At 30.2% G+C, this 17,830-nt stretch overlaps 1 protein-coding gene across 1 annotated transcript; it reads left to right on the forward strand.

The window, feature by feature from the left end:
• Positions 1–1,750: 1,750 nt before the first annotated feature.
• Positions 1,751–6,536, forward strand: LOC132945276 (ADP,ATP carrier protein 1-like). Its single transcript, XM_061014974.1, has 3 exons — positions 1,751–2,054; positions 5,092–5,353; positions 5,417–6,536. The coding sequence occupies exons 1-3, from the start codon at positions 1,883–1,885 to the stop codon at positions 5,892–5,894; spliced, it is 912 nt and encodes a 303-aa protein (XP_060870957.1). The 5' UTR covers positions 1,751–1,882; the 3' UTR covers positions 5,895–6,536.
• The last annotated feature ends 11,294 nt before the right edge of the window (positions 6,537–17,830 follow it).

Below are 17,830 nucleotides of genomic sequence, written 5' to 3' on the forward strand. Positions count from 1 at the left end.
ATTTACATTTTACAATGATCGATTTAATTGTGTGCACAGCAACTGATTACATTGGCCGGTTTATAACTGCTGGTTTTAAAAATGGCCGTGAATAACAACTACAACGCCCCGACCGTGTGTTATCGTAAAGTTTTTACGGTAAGTGATAAATATTTCTGAACGATAGGCCGTCAAGGCTGAGCACCTGAATATAATATTTCAACTTTTAAAATGAAAATGTCCAAGTACATTAGATTGGGAATGTGAAGACAAATTACGTGATTACCTATTATTGTCCTATATTATGCAACCGCGCATCACTGGTTTTTTAATGTCTTCAGAGTAATCCCAATTTTCTAATATTATGCAAGGCATTAAAACCTTCAGCAAACAATGATAATATTCATCATGTTTAACTATCTAGTACGATATAACTCGTTTCACGTTTGGCACAAATCTCGACGAGTATAATAATAATAAGTAATAAGGAATTGAGTAGTTTTCTTTTTAAGATTTGGCCGTTGGAACACAAGCTTGTGGGCTAAAAAAAACCCTAAAAATATCGAAAACCTGAAATGTTTCGACTTTCATATAATCAATAAATCAAAATCTAATTTTCAAATAGGCTTGTCAGTTTTTTTTTTTTACATACCGTTAAAAATCATATTTAATAGTAGGTAGGTATTATTTCTTTAATATACAACACACAGTGACGCGATGAACAAGTTTGTTGCGATTTAATCAAAGTACACGTTTTTTTTAATTAGTCGACAATCTATAACCTAACCGAAATTTGATAAATTGATTAACTAGAACCATTATTCTAATGCATTAAAACATTTTCCCAAATGTAATTGGAAATCGCCAAGAACCGAACCTCTTTTGTATTAGTTATTACCCAAATAATGCTCATGAACTGTCGACTTGTATAAAATCGTCCTGTTTCTTATCACTTTATTTTATAACCCTAATAATTGTAAAATCCAGGTGAATGAATAATACGCAATAGATCGGAACGAAATCCATGTTCCTGATTCCATACTACGTGGGTAATAAAACTGGGAAAAATAGTAGGGAAATTTTTTTTTTTGTTTATCAAATTATTTACGATCCATACCAAAAAGGGGACGGAAGTTATTCGACGTAAGCATACAGATGGGAAGGTATCGAACTTGTAACGTATTGGACTGTTTGGGGAAATCCTAGTAACGTGTGAAAATGGGGGAAAACAAACATCGTGATCGAGCTGTCTCACAATGTCTAATCCAAGGAGTAAGGACTGAGGAGCCGTATTGATCGATCGTTAAAAGAAGATCAAGTCCGACGGCGGCGTACACGAACAACGAATGTTGCACGTGATTTTCAATGGGCATCGCCGCCTCAGGCAATGGGCATGTCGTTTACGCGTGACGCCGTGATGGTCATGGGGCACCGCGACGTTGCGATTTATTTATTCGAATACGCCCGGCAAAACAACGTGGTCCGTCCCGACGGTATAACCTCAAAACGTAGGAATGAATTCGTCTCGACGTTACGGAAATCGGAAAAAATTCTTCCGGCCCGTTTCCGTCGGCGAGAACGCTTGTAGGGCTACAGGGATAATGGCAAACGATGATATTATAATAATTAAATTACATTTTTACGATGGAAAATGTCATTGGGTCGGCGGCGGCAGCGAAAACAGCTGTTCGCTGGCCGTGACGTCATGACGTTCGATTATCGTTGTGCGGAGCGCCGCCCGTCACCGCGGCGGCGGATTTGGACTGGCAACTTTTCTTTCTTTCGCATCGCACCGTTCGACAAGCGCAGACCTGCTCCGCTCCGTTCAGCCAGCACACAGCTAGCTGTCCTTTTTTTCGTTCATTTTTCACAGTACTATTACGACCTTTTCCACCACCTCACAATGGCTGAAACTAAAGCCCCAAAGGACCCGTACGGTTTCTTGAAGGACTTCATGGCCGGTGGTATCTCCGCTGCCGTGTCGAAGACCGCCGTCGCTCCGATCGAGCGTGTCAAGCTTATCCTGCAAGTGCAGGCCGCTTCCACGCAGATCGCAGCCGACCAACAGTACAAAGGTAAGACAGGATGACAATATTGTACGACATTTTGCGAAACGATTACGCGTTCCGTTTACAAACGAGACACGTCTCATCGTCTTCGGTTTTTTTTCACGTCCGATTATCGGCCCGGGGACGCGGCGGCGGCGCAATCGATTCCATAGAATTAGGTTAGCGCGCGGCGGGCGGGGCTTCCGTCGTCGTCATCATCGTTGTTCTTGCTGTCGGTTTAGATTTTCGTCTTAAATCCCATCGTGTATCGACTACCCAAGATTTATCAATTATGTATCATGACCTATCATCACTCGTTGTCAGTGGCGTATATTTTTATTTTTTGGCCGTGGCTTCGTTCAGGTCGAAGAACGCCATTTTGCCCGACCCGGTCTGTTCTGTTTTGTTATTATTATTATTATTATTATTACTACATATTTATGCGTTTTGGCTCCATATCATATATTTCTCGTTTTCGTTTGGGTACATTTTTTTAGGTATCGTTTTTTAAGGTTAGGTTTATTTCGATTGCGGTTTTCCGTATGTGGCCTATCTCTATGATTCGCATATTTCTGGTCGTCGAACGGTAAAATTATAGTTTTTTTTTCCGCATTGAAAGCGTTGTGTTGCGGTGGGGACGAGTCGAACGTTTACAATTCGCGTGGAATTTTTGCAGTCATCTTTTCGACAATGCTATCAGGCGCGCCCCACGGTTCGTCGTCGCGCATAATATTTCCGTTTGTTCGATCGATATTTATCGAGTTCACAACACTGCCCCGTTTGACCGGAATTTGTTCTCTAAAACATAATACGCAGCCGATTACGATAATTAAGTATAATACGTTCCGATTGAGTTATGGCTACACTCGAACACAGTATAATATATTGTATTATACAACAACGCACCAATGACGTGCACTATTTGAGAATTGCCTATGTAATTATTAAAATATTTGACGATTTTAATCAATTGTTACCGTCCACATTTCAGGGCCAAAGGAATTGATATAGAATTTGATAGATAGTAATACTTAATACCTATAATATATAGATAGATATTTTTTAATAATTTTTTTCCTCGATCTTTCTGTTGATTTGTTGTGAATTGACAATATTCACGACAGATTTTAACAATATAGGTAATAATAGAATGACTTCGTAGTATCATATTATTAATAAATGAATAATTTATGATATGTGTATAATTTTAAAAATGATTGATTACAATTTAGAATTTGTATAGGAAATACTTTACTAAACTACCCAAGACTTTTAATCAACTGAATTAGCAGAAGAACTTTGACTCTGATTATTGGGTTGATATTAATTCTTTTATTAAGTACCTAATAATAATTTGCAAGCAAAAAATATGAATTTTTGATGATTAACACAAAACTTGCTTTCTTGTCTCATAAAATTCCTAGCTATTAATAATAATTGATGATTAACCTCTTATTATGTTAACATTATGTATCATTATTATTCTATATTTTAACTTTTAAATAAACCATCTAAACCAAGAAGCTTTTAATGATTTATCCTATCTCTAGAAATCTACTTTAATTGGAAAAATATCCATTTGACCTAAATAATTGTTAATAAGTAATAACAAATTGATAAGTATATTGAGTTAATTTATAACATAAAATATTGGTGTTCACTTCTACTATTAATTTAAATAACTTTATTTTTTTATAATAATTGTAGGTACTACAACTATGTATTAACATTCAAAGTTAATAGGTAGGTACAATTAATTTTGGGGATTAATTTTAGTTGATAACTTCCTCAAAAAATACCTAGATTGTTATTATTTGTATTATTTAAAGTTGTCTTGCACAATTATTATAACTAAAATAATTTTATTTCCGTCTATTAATGAAAACATTATGGCTCAGTAATTAACATCATAAAAATAGTTAAATAATTTAGCCTAGTGATTTAATTTAAAATATATATATATATATATATATTTATTGGCAATAATGGGAAACTTAAGCCATTGAATGATTTTTAACTGTGGGGGAGGATACTGTATGTTTTAAACACTTGTGTTTTAGTTCGGCATAATTTTCAAGTGGGCATCTGTAGGTATTTGACATGCCCGGATGGGGATGCCAGGCTCTCTCACCAGACACCGTGACTACCCGAAGAGAAGTGCCGCCTGTGGCTCAAACCAATGACTATGCGCGTCATGACCGACGCCTTAGTCCGCTCGGCCACTTCGTCCTTCTAAAATTAATATAATATTATATTACCCATAGTTGGTAAATACTAATATGCTGTGTAATTTTTGATGAACCAAAATAAATACAATAATAGTAGGTGCCTACCTATATTATTAATTAGGTTTATACATTTTTTGTATTTTAGTATTTATTACAACCATTAGTTTACCAGTAACTAAAGCATAATTTTTTTTCCTACTTGATTAGTATTAAAGTAATGTACCTAATTATTATAATAGGTGGTAGGTACCTACATCATTTTATTTTTTGTGCAAGATTTCTTGTTTAATCATACGTTTTTCTAAATCGCTTCTAATCGCTTTAACTTCAATGCAATTATAACTTAGGATGTGTACACAAATTATAGATTTGTACTATATTTACCTGTTATGTTTTTGCAAATTTAAAATAATAAACTAATCTATTAATTTTGACTTAAATATTTGTGTACTGGGTGTTTTTACACAGATTTGTGAGGAGAGGACAGTGATGACGTAATAGAAAGATGTTAAGCAAAAAAACTTGCTTTAAAATATTAACTTTTTGGTATCTTAAAATAAAAAAAATAAAATTTTAATAATGACAAATTTAAATAGTTTTTAAATATTAAGTACAGTCCAATCTGTTAAATTGGGACAACCGCTTAGTGGGGATGTAACCGACAGTCTCTAATGGAATATATTGCATGTGAAATTCTTTGGTTAATCTGGACAGTCTAATAATAGGAACAAATAGATCGCCGCCAGATGTGTCCCATCGGCTGTATTTTAAAATTATTTTTTTTTTTTCCCATTTTGGTTCGCCTAGCATTAATATTGTGTTTGTCTATTATTTAGGAATTATGGACTGTTTGGTGAGAATCCCAAAAGAACAAGGTTTTGCCAGTTTCTGGAGGGGTAATTTTGCCAATGTCATCAGATACTTCCCAACACAAGCATTAAACTTTGCTTTCAAGGATGTCTACAAACAGGTGTTTATGGACGGTGTGGATAAGAAGACCCAATTCTGGCGGTATTTCGCTGGTAACTTGGCATCTGGTGGTGCTGCTGGAGCAACATCTTTGTGCTTTGTATACCCACTTGATTACGCACGTACAAGGTTAGTAAAGATTTTAGCTACTATTGCTATGTAATATTAACTGTGATTTTTTGAATGTAATAGATTAGGAGCTGATGTTGGTAAAGGACCAGCTGAAAGGCAATTCAAAGGTCTTGGTGATTGCTTAGCCAAAACCGTCAAGTCTGATGGACCCATCGGTTTGTACCGTGGTTTCATTGTGTCCGTCCAGGGTATCATCATCTACCGTGCTGCATACTTTGGATTCTTCGACACAGCTAAGGGAATGTTGCCAGATCCCAAGAATACTCCATTCTTAGTTTCATGGGGTATCGCCCAATTCGTAACAACATTCGCTGGTATCATGTCCTATCCATTTGACACAGTCAGACGTCGTATGATGATGCAGTCTGGCCGTGCTGCTGACCAACGCATGTACAAGAGCACATTGGACTGCTGGAGTAAACTTTACAAGAACGAAGGTACATCTGCCTTCTTCAAGGGTGCATTCTCCAATGTACTCAGAGGTACTGGTGGTGCCTTGGTGTTGGTCTTCTACGACGAACTCAAAAACCTCATGTAAATTTCATTTTTAATGGAATTGAACAATATTGTGCAGTTTTAATGTAATTCAATGGACACTGTTGTAGCATAAACATTCCTAACAAGTGCAACGTTTATTATTCATAACTGAGCTTCTCATTCCAATTTTTCATGTATTATTCTATACCGTATTTGTTTTAATTTTATCAGTTATGATCCAAATTTCTTAGAAAACCTACTTATGTAAACAAACTATTTAGGTCCGTGTAATGGTTTATTTTTTATACTGTGTTTATTTCATAATTAATAATAAACAATAAACCATAGTTTAAAAAAAAAATGATGTGTTTTATTTGTATAATCTGTAGAGTATTAAAATAAAATACTTTTAAACATGGATTTTTTGAATGCTTTTATCACAGTTAATTATGTTAATGTTTATAATTTTTTTGCTAGTTTAATTAAACATCTTATTACTATGTAAAATTGACATCATATATTGTTATATTGTTATATTTTATAATATTATAATATAGTACATGTTGAAGACTTTGAACGATCAAAGTATCAAACCCAATTGATAAGCAATAGTACATAATTTGTCTGTACCTGTATACTAGTATTACTCTGATGTCTGTTTGTGGAAAGCTTAGGACAAAATAAAGGTAAAATAAATTATTAATAGTTTTATTCTAATCAACACAAGATGGGTACTACCATTGATTATAAATACTAGTGTTTATAATCAATGGTGCTACTATAGTTAAATTGTAATTTTTATATTTCATAGTTTATGTGATATTTTGAGAATATTAGAACAATACTAAAACCAAACCACAATAATTATTTGCACTGCTGCATATCAAAGTAATTATTTTAGATTCTGGATGGAATGATGATTCTATTAGTTTTACAATGATTCATTGCAAGTATGTTTTTATTTAGAAGTGAAAACACTAGGAAAAGTGCTTCAATATTGAAGGTGATTTTTTACCAATTAGATCTAGTTTCTGCTTAAAGGGTTCAAAAGCATAAAAGTAGTTGATCACTCTGCTCTCCAGTAGTCTGTTGTGTTGTGTATCTTGTCATTGTAAATGTGACTGTTGTGGATGTCATTTTGGAAACTATGTCCGTAAACCGCTCAAAAAGAGTCAACATTTTATGGTGTATAGAAAATGCCAGGGGCGTATACAAGGAGGGGGGATGTGGGGGTCAGATCCCCCCCCAATAGGCCTTTTTTTAAATTTTCTAAAATAGTGTTCTTAATGACTTAATGTAAGGAAATTACAAGGAAAAAAAATGGCAAGGATTTTTTGTAAATTTTTATTTTAACACATTCAACAATTAATTAAAAATAATTTACTTATTATTAATCAGTAATCATATATTTATTTCATATTCATATAATCGTATTATGTGATATTTGATAATATGTATATTATATATACAAGTATAATAAATTATTATAAGATAATAATATGTGGCAGACCAGCCACGGGCCGTCGCCAGTCGCCACCGTCACCGATATCAACGCGGCGGAGACGACGCCCGCATGTCCGTGCGTATAATAATACATTTTCCTATACATTAGAAAAAGAAATATAAAAATAGCTTAAATAATAAATATTATTATCTAAAAACAAAAATCAACAACAAATATTATGTCAGTTGCACGAAGAAGTCATAACAGATGTAATAGTACCAATGCCGATTGCCGAATTGAGTTAATTGTGCGAAAAATAAAATATAATGAGGAAACAACAATCTCTGAACAGTTTTATAACTACTTGTAGAATTTAAAATAAAATGTATTGAATATATATATGTTTTATCATTTATTAGGTATTTAAATGTGCACATACCTAGGTTTAGGTATTTTTGTTCCATAATAATTTGTTTGCAACTGATCCCCCCCCCCCCATACAAAAGTTATGTATACGCCACTGGAAAATGCTATTATAAACATTCAGTGAAATTTTCAAGTATCTACAGTCATTCGTTTTTCAATTACAATAAAATAAGAATATTGTTACATGAGAAATCGAGTGAATATTAAATGTTGTAAAAATATAAATTTCAGACGCTCATATAAATTTAATTTAAGCTTCTTGTAGACATTTTTTATTTGATAAAGGTAGACAAACTTATGAGTAATCTTAAATTACATTTTCAAATCTTAGATTTAAAAAGAAAAATTTTTATGAATTCTCAACTCAAAATAATTTGCTAATTTTCGTGATTTTTCCGTATTTTGTCAAAATTTGAACTTTAAATGCTTATAAATAAAAACTGTGACTAATGATTTTTAATTTTTTTCATCTGCCTTTGAAACAATAACTTAGGAGCCTTCTATTAAATTTTCAAGCTTTTTTACTCAACAGATAAGATTTTATTGATATTTATAGAAAAAAAAACTAAAAAAATTGAAAACTGATAATGTCCGTAAACAGCTCAATATTTTCAAAATTTTATGGTGTATAGAAAATGCTAATATAAACATTCAATCAAAATTTCATGTACCTACGGTCATTTGTTTTAGAGTTGCACCAAAAACCAAAATCGATTTTCTCGAAATCGGACTTTGCGTAAAAAATTCCCGTTTTTCCTTTGTTTTTCACGTCGCTTTTGAAAACTACTGGGAAAATTTTACTTTTGACCTATCAGAAAAGTTACTGTTGAAGAAAATCCAAGCACTTTTACTGTCCTAAAAGGTGATGACAGACATAAAAAAAAAAAAAAAAAACACGCATCATTGTAAAATCAATACATTCATCGCTTCGCTCAGAAACTAAAATAATAAAAACAAAATTTGTGATAGGAACACGATTACTGCTATTATTAAAGTCTATATGTAATTAATAATTATTAACAAATACACACAAATCAGTGGCGCCGAACTAGGTAAGTAAGTATTCCATACAACCAAGGGCTGATCCAGAGTTAGGAAACTGTGGGTCAGGACATTTCAAGGGGCCACTTATTAAAACCAGATTAAAAATCTATACTTGTGTACTAGGTATATAAAACAAAAAAAATTAATTTATACTGTATGTGTGTTTATTCGAGCCACCCAATATCTGAAAAGAGGCCAATTTGACCAGCAAATATTAATTGTGGATCAGCTGACCTGAACCCCCCATCTGCGTCAAATAAACTAAATAAATGCTCATAGTTTTTAAAAAGAATGCAAAATTATCCATCGGTTAGGTTATAAATTAAGGCTGATTTTTTAACATGCACTATTTGATAATCAAAACTATTATATATGGTTATGTTAGGTTTATTTTTTGATCTTAAACAGTGAAAAAAAAGTTATGGGGATCTATACTCCCAGCGGATTGACCGCCAACATCAAATTGGTACTATCGAGGTAAACGATTTATATTCCAAATCATTATTTTTCTAATTCAAAACTGATAATAGTCAAAAACATTGTGTGTTGATGTTATTTAAATGTGGTTTTTTAAATGAATTTGTAATTTTGTACACTATAAATCAGTATAAAATACAAGTTAATTAAAAATCATCCATAATGTAGCATTGATAAGTTAAAAAAAGCGTAATTTTTATATACCTTTAGATAACATTGATTTAGTGCATAGTAATAAATACAAAATGTATTTAGTTCTTTTGTTATCTAATATTATAATATTAATTAATAGGTACCTATATCTTAATTTTTTTTATTATTTTATTCGAAACATTATTTTTAAATATTGGGATCAATAAAACTACCTATTTTTATTTAATTATTTATTTAATTTAGTTCATGCTAGTAACAAACAAATAAATGTTTTTTAAAGATAATGTGAAAATATCCATCATTCATCGATTAGGACGGTTAGGTTATAATTATAAATAATCTATGGCAAATGACAATCGTCTGAGACGAACAGCGATTGAAATCGTACTAATACGTACTCACATATTTCGTTCCATTATGGTTATTATAAGTTAGGTGCTTATTTTTACAAATGTCATTAATCTCAATACTTCCAGAGTTCCAGACTGAACTTTTGAATCGGAGATATGAAGACGCGCGCTGCATTTTCCTTGCGGAAATGCGCTGCTCTGACACTAGACAATATTATACACTCGAAAGGAATCGCCGAAGAATAAATAATTACGTAAGTTGTATTTCTACTTTTTTGACGCGGTAAACCTAATGTAAGCATTTAATGTCAGGCAGTACGCCACTCATGGCGGGGGGAGGGGGGTCACGGGGTTTGAATCACCCCCCCCCCCATAGACCGTATTTTTTTTCACTATTTCACGTATTACGCGTATTACAATTTAATATTTTTTTACCAACAATATCACGATTATGCTTTGATTTGCAACTTCAGTATCTTGTTCGATGGCAAAGTGAATCTTGTTGGTGCATTGGGGAGGTCAAAAATCCCATACTTCAATTAGTGTTGAAAAGCGCAGAGAAAAAAAAATAAGGTAAACCGGGAAATTTTTACACTAAATCGGTTTTCGACCAAATCGATTTTGATTTTTGGTGTAACTCTAGAACAAATGACCGCAGGTAGTTGAAATTTTCACTGGTTGTTTATATTATCATTTTCTATACATGATAAAATGTATTATTAATATTATTTGGATTTACTTTGAACTGTTTACGGACATTTTCGGTTTCCAATTTTGTTTATTTTTTTTTCTATAAAAATCAATAAAATTTTATTTGTAGTCCAAAAAGCAAGGCTGGGCATTAACAAGTTATAATAAGTTAAAATCAAGTTACTTTTAACTAAGTTAATTAACGAGTTACTTTTTTTCTTATGTTATTCGGTAACTTACGAATTAATTAATTTTATTGCCACGTTAAGTAAATTTTTTTCCTAAGCCACAGGTTTAAAATAAATTCAATTTTGTAAAAATTAATTTTATAAAAAAAGAATCAGAAATATTAAATATATTATATAGTAAATAATAATTTATAATAATATAGTTATTATATTGCATATTCACAAAAAATATTATATAACTATATATTATAGACGGAAATGTTATGAGCGTTACTGTTAATATTACATTCTTACAATATTGTATCGTACACCTATTGTTTAAAATGTTGAATAAAAATATGGGTAACTATTGACTATTAACTAAGCTAATAGTGACACATCTCATTCAAAATGGAGTAATTTAAATAAATATTTTAAATAAATATTTTAAAGAAACGTCGCGGGCCGTGGTAACAGGCCGCGGGTCTATAATATGTACAGATAAGTTTATAAGTATAACAAGCATACAAATCAAAAATGTACAGGTTAATAAAAAATTAATTTTAAAGAGAAAAAGATTTATTGTTGTTGGCGATGCACAATATACTATAAATTAACCAGTTACAGTTACCAGTTAGTAGTGTAAAACGGTAAAGAGAAATGAGAATGGACTGAAACTGGAAAATATTGTGTTTTGAAACGTTTGGTTAATTACTAAAATGGTAAAATACATAAAAATTTGTAAATATTATGACTATGGGGGTGTTGGGGGCAAATCCCACTTTTGAATTCTAGTAAATTTTCAGAACCCACCCAATAGAAAATTCATGAGAACGCCACTGATGCCAGGCAAGCTGATATACCAGCCAGACGTAGAGTAGTTTTAAAAATTCCAGCAGCATAACTTTACGTTAGCGATACTTAACCCTTATGAAAAATGTACAGCTTGATTTGTTGGATATTGTTGGACAACTTGGAAAATTTGTTGGGCATTATTTTGGCCAGTAGAGCATTTGAAACTTTTGTGCTGCCACAGCACAACTTTACGTGATCAAAATATCTGAAGAGAAAAAAAATCCAAAAAGGATATAAAAAAGCAGTTGAATAAAAAATTTATATTAAGTCATAGAAGAAAAAAAACTTAAATCAAAAAACCCAAAAAGGATAAAAAAATTACTGTTGGACAATTCTCTGAATTTATTGGTAGAAAGTCATTCTCCCCGGGGCACCAATTTCCAATTTGGGCCCAAAATGGGTGTAAATATTAAAAAATTGAGTGAATAATAAAATGTATATAAAATTAAAAAAAAAAAAAAAGTTGGGTAAGTGGATGTCACTCTGCTGTATAGTAGGTTGCAAGTGGATCACTGTAATGGATGGTATTAAATTTGAATTCAATTATATAATATCATTGTATAAGAAAAACGATTCTGAGCGAAATCGGTCAGTCAGCCTATGATATTACCAAGTATATTTGATGATATTATTGTGAATAAAGTAATTTATATATTTACTTATTTATTTAGAACCTTGTTTTAAATTTTCAATCCTTAGCCAATAGCTATAAAGGTTGAACATTTTATAAATTTTTAACTACAAAATAATTATTACATTTGTCAAAATTTTAACTTTTACCAAAAAAAATTGTGCCAATGTATTTTTAATATTTTTCAACTGCTATTGTAACAATATATTAGGAGCCTTGCATTAAATTTTCACACTTTTTTACCCAACAAATAAAATTGTATTGATATTTATAGAAAAAAAACTAAAAAAATTGAAAACTGACAATGTCCGTAAACAGCTCAAAAAGAGTCAAATTATTTTCAAAATTGTTTGGTGTATAGAAAATGCTAATATAAACATTCAGTGAAATTTCCAAGTATTTACGGTCATTCGTTTTTTAATTACAATAAAATAAGAAAATCATTACTCGAAATCGAGTGAATATCAAATGTTGTAAAATTATGAATTTCAAACTCTCATAAATATGTAATTTGACTTTCTTGTAGACATTTTTTTTTTTGATAAAGGTAGACAAACTTATATGGATAATCTTGTATAACATTTAGATTTCTTAGATTTAAAAAGAAAAATTTTTATGAATTCTCAACTCGAAATAATTTGCTAATTTTCGTGATTTTTTCGTATTTTGTCAAGATTTGAACTTTAAATGCTTATAAAAAAAAAATTGTGACTATGGATTTTTAATTTTTTCATCTGACCATGTAACTAACTATATACCAGGAGTCTTCTATTAAATTTTCAAGTTTTTTTAACCAACAAATAAAATTTTATTGACATCCATAGAAAAAAATACTAATAAAATTGGAAACTGAATATATGTTCCTAAACAGTTCAAAATAAATCAAAATATTTTTAAAATTTTATCGTGTATAGAAAATGCAAATATAAACAACCAGTGAAAATTTCATGTATACACGTTAATTTGTTTTAGAGTTCCACCAAAAATCAAAATCGATTTTCTCGAAAATCTCGAAACAGACCCTAATTGTCTCGAAATAATTTTCTCGAAAACAGATTTTGCGTAAAAATTCCCGTTTTTCCAAATTTATATAAATTGCTACAATATTTGTTTTCACTAGACCTGTTAGTCTTGAAACCTGAAGGCTGCAAACGTTCATTATCTTATCTTATGCAGTGTTTAAAAGCTTGTCGGAGAACAACAATGATACAAGAACGATTTTCAAATTTATTGATATTGAATATCGAAAGTAATGTAACAGTCTTGACACAAAAACAATTGTTGATACATTTTCAGCAACTAATAGAAAATTTGTATTGATTTAATATTATTTAATATGTACATTTTGTATTTGAGTAAAAGTTGAATTAAAAATGTGCCGAAATATATAATTATTTATAATTTTAATTAACATTTTTTAATTCACTACCTAGTCTTATATGAATTTATTTGTGTATATTATTTGTAGCCAGCCGGTATATTAGTTAGGTATGTGCTGCTGATAAAATTCTAGCAAAAAATTGACCCTAGTTGCGCTAGTACCCTAAGTACAGCGTGCAAGATAAAACTAATTTTGTTTTATATCTAGGTGTAATGTCGACTCGTTCACTTGGTTATTTTTAATTGGATACTTAACTTATCATATCACATCACAATTATTAAGCATGTTTTAAATAAATAATAATTGTCAAAAAAGTTATAAAAATTAGGTGAGTTTTTGTACCTACCTAATATGACTTTTTGGTAGGTAGGTGGTATTAACTATTCTTGAACTACCAACTGAAAAATGTCAAACCGCCTCTGTGTCAACCTACAACCACCAACAACCCACCACCGATTTAAATCATCTTACAAATTACTACAAATACATTTCATCACGATTTTAATTAGATGATTATTTTTTAAATAATTTAAAAATGTGTTCATTGCTATTGTCAATTTAGATTTAATTTGAGAAAACATCAATTAATCTCAAATTATTAAACTATTATACATTTTACTACATTTGTTACGAATACTATTAATTTAAAGAAACATAGTGTTTTATTTTTTTTGACATTGCTGACTAGCAGATAAAAAGGTGCAAACACTATTTTAGTCGCAGCCAATAAATTGAAGTCCTTGGGTAAATAACTAGGAGGTTATAGTATCATTTTTTCAAAACTTCAAACTCGTTACTGCATATGGTTATTAGCCATTTTTTTGATGTGGACACACCATTATTTTTAACTTGCAATTCACTATTTCATGTGAGGGCTCAAAAATAAATAAAAAATGAACTTCGTTTTTTTGAAACTCGGCGACCCCATTAGGTTTGTGTGGGGCCTACGGTTGGTACGCATTTTTTATGTCAGGCAGATAGATCGTCACAAAGAACCTGGGTGGTCACCCATCTGTGAGCCTGCTCGACCGCTGCACACATTACTATATTAGTGACTGCGTCCAATCACCGCGCGCGCTTCACCAAGTCACCATACAACGAACTCTAATACCAACCACGTTAAATTGTATATTATATGTTTATATTTTATATATTTACCAGTTTAAATTCTTGCCAAATATATAATATGTAACATTTGACATAACAAAAAATTGTATACAATATTACAATCCTTAATATTAATATAGCAATAGTACTGAATAATAAAATATATAATGGTATAATATACAGATTAGTGTAAATTGAATCATTTGTTGGTCGTTGCCACATCGATAAAATCAAATATTTTATAAACTTCATCGTCATATTTAAAAGACGGTTTTGAAAGGATTGAATATAGATACTTGTATATTTTAGAAAATTAAGGTTTCAGAATTATAATAAAAATATATTGGACTAGGTACGTTATGTTATTTGGCAAGACTTAAACAGTTAACTTAACTATTAATTAATCATAGAAATAATAAACTAGGTATAGGATCATAGACAAATACATTTTTAATGTTTAGAAAACCATGTAAACATTCAAATTAATAATTATATATATTTTTATAATGTATTTACTATACAGAGTGTGACAGTATATATGAAAAAAAAGAAAATTAAATATGTCCATTTATGTTCAATTATTACCTAATAGTCGTTAAGGATCAAATGTGTACCGGTTAATAGGTATTTTTTCATTACTCAACATTTAAAAAAACCCAAAATATATAGATCTATTAAAAATTTGATGTAGGTATACTAATAGTATGTATCATAATAATTAAAAAATATAAAATGTATCAAAAAAGGATAATGAAAGGATTGCTGAATCAAAAAACTTGAAAATTTAGCCATAGACCATAAGTCATTTCATATTAGAAGTTCAAAAGTAATGAACATATAAAAATTAAAGGCACAATTTTTTTTATAAGCATTTTCATTGTCAAATGTTGACAAAATCCATCATAATCGTGAACATATCATATTATTTTGTATTTAAAAATGTATATAATGTTCAATTTTTATGGCTAAGAACTAAAAGTTCAAAACAAGGTTAAAATATTTATAAATATAAGTTATACCTATTTAACTATTGCAAATAATAGGTAACAACTTGGCAACAAAAAACAACGGTAAAACCGAGGGTAAAACGGTAATATTTACACGACACCAGTTTTGAATTAAATTTATTTTGATTTTTTTTTTTGTTATTAAAAATGATTAGGTGACCTTAATGAGTTATCTTAATCAAATACTTAAAGTACCTACACTTTATATAGACCTGATATTATAATGTTTAAAATATTTTACATTTTGTAGAGTCTGTACAGTACATACCTAATAACTTATTATTATGGCAAAATTACATTAAAAATACAACATATAGGACGCTATACCAAATAGGTATGTGATTTTTATTTATTAGATTTACCAAATTCGTTACCAAATGTATTCATTTATTTTTCCCATTGTTAAGTTGTGTTTTGTTACTTTTGTAAGTATTATGATTTTTTTTCCTTCTTTTTATTATGTTTGTGTTTTTATAAAAAAAATGTTTACCTATATTATATTAGCACTATAATTATTAGCGTATTATAAAACCGGACTCGACAAGAAGAATAATATGAGTTCTAATATTTACTACGATTACCATAGGTGGTCTTAGGATTTGAATTTTGAAAGGAATTTAGTCTCGTATACATTTTAAACAAAATATAACGAGCCCATGGCTGATGGGCCTTTCGCTGATAAATTATTCAACTAAAAGCTGTTTTTGAATAAATCTAGCTTATCAAATATATCCTAATTCCTAAGTGCACCTATAATTGTATAATTAATTTTAATTAATGCAATCTAAACTACGACCTGCAGCCACATCTTAATTGGTTGGCAGAATATCACTTCACGCGTGAAACTTAGCAGGCTAAGTACTGTGTTGACAGCTATTTTAAGTCGAGGAAAAATAATTGAATTAATTTAAAACATTACTTTGCTTTACTTTAATTTGAACACTACCTATATATAAATACCAAACTTAAAAAAGTTAAATGCTTATTGGAAACAATTGACTGTCGAAATATTACATTATAAAGAAACTAATTCTATTCGATTAAACAGTGTACAGGCACAATCGTCGTCAACAATAAACAATACTAGCCAACACAGTAAAATATAAATTTTATATAGTGTTTAACTGTTTATACGTCATAATAATATAATAATAATAATGGGGGACGGAGTGGCCGAGCGGATTAAGGCGTCGGTTGCGACCTTCAATATTAAAGATATAAATACTAAAATAAATTCGGTATAAATTATATTATACATTTTAAACTTTTAAATAAATGTATAAAAGTTTAACAGAAAGAATTTATCATTTGGACTACTTATTTAATCTGTAAATTAACTATTTTTTTTTCTATACCTATATAGGTTTAGACTTTATAGATCATATATTTATTACAAAAATCATGTAAAAACATGTGCAAATTTTAAAATAAAATTTAAAGTTTAAATTTAGAAAAAACTTCAAAATGCAACAAACATTTTTAAATACAAAAAATGACCTTAAAATTTAAAATGTCAAAAAATTCAATGTAGGTATGTTATAAAACGAGTATTACGTAGCTAGATTTGGAAAACAATGCAAAGTGCATCGTAATCGCAACCTCAATCATTACTGTTGAAATATAAAATATCACAAAATAAACTTTTTTAAATTAAAAATAAAAGCATTTATTTTTATTTTTTACAGTGATTTTTATTCCACTCGATTATGAACGTCGGAACTAACAACTTTGCTTTTATAGATTATAAGGTGTAGTGGTTGGACCAAGTGCAATGCTGCAAAGTTATTGGATAAAAAAATTAAATGCTCATAGACGTCATACCTACAATAGTTTCAACTTTTCAAGTTTGTGGTATCAATGGAATAAGCTAGAAATATTTAATTTTATAAATTACCTATAATTATAAAATCAACGGTAACATTTTATATATTAAAAAACTAATAGGATAGTGAGATAAAAATTGTAAAAAGGAAAATATTTTACCCCTTCCTTGACAAATTCCTGCGGACGCCCTTGGTTACGACGCAACCAGTTCGATGCCGGAGGAGGGCTGCATTTTTCTTCTACTAAATCCAATTGGTAAAAAATCATATTGAAGCATTTTTCCTAGTGTTTTCACTCCTAAATAAAAAAATAGTTTGCAATGATTCATTGTAAAACTAATAGATTCATCATTCCATCCAGAATCTAAAATAATTACTTTGATTTGCAGCAGTACTAACAATTATTGTGGTTTAGTTTTAGTATTATTCTAATGTTCTCAAT

This window comes from Metopolophium dirhodum, chromosome 5 (genome assembly GCF_019925205.1).
Source record: "Metopolophium dirhodum isolate CAU chromosome 5, ASM1992520v1, whole genome shotgun sequence".
NCBI lineage: Eukaryota > Metazoa > Arthropoda > Insecta > Hemiptera > Aphididae > Metopolophium > Metopolophium dirhodum.

Excerpts from the sequence above, each read along its gene's own strand:
- LOC132945276 (XM_061014974.1), top strand. The coding sequence starts at position 1,883 with ATGGCTGAAACTAAAGCCCCAAAGGACCCGTACGGTTTCTTGAAGGAC. Across the intron at positions 2,055-5,091 it reads AGCCGACCAACAGTACAAAG|GAATTATGGACTGTTTGGTG; the intron begins GTAAGACAGGAT and ends TCTATTATTTAG. Across the intron at positions 5,354-5,416 it reads CTTGATTACGCACGTACAAG|ATTAGGAGCTGATGTTGGTA; the intron begins GTTAGTAAAGAT and ends TGAATGTAATAG.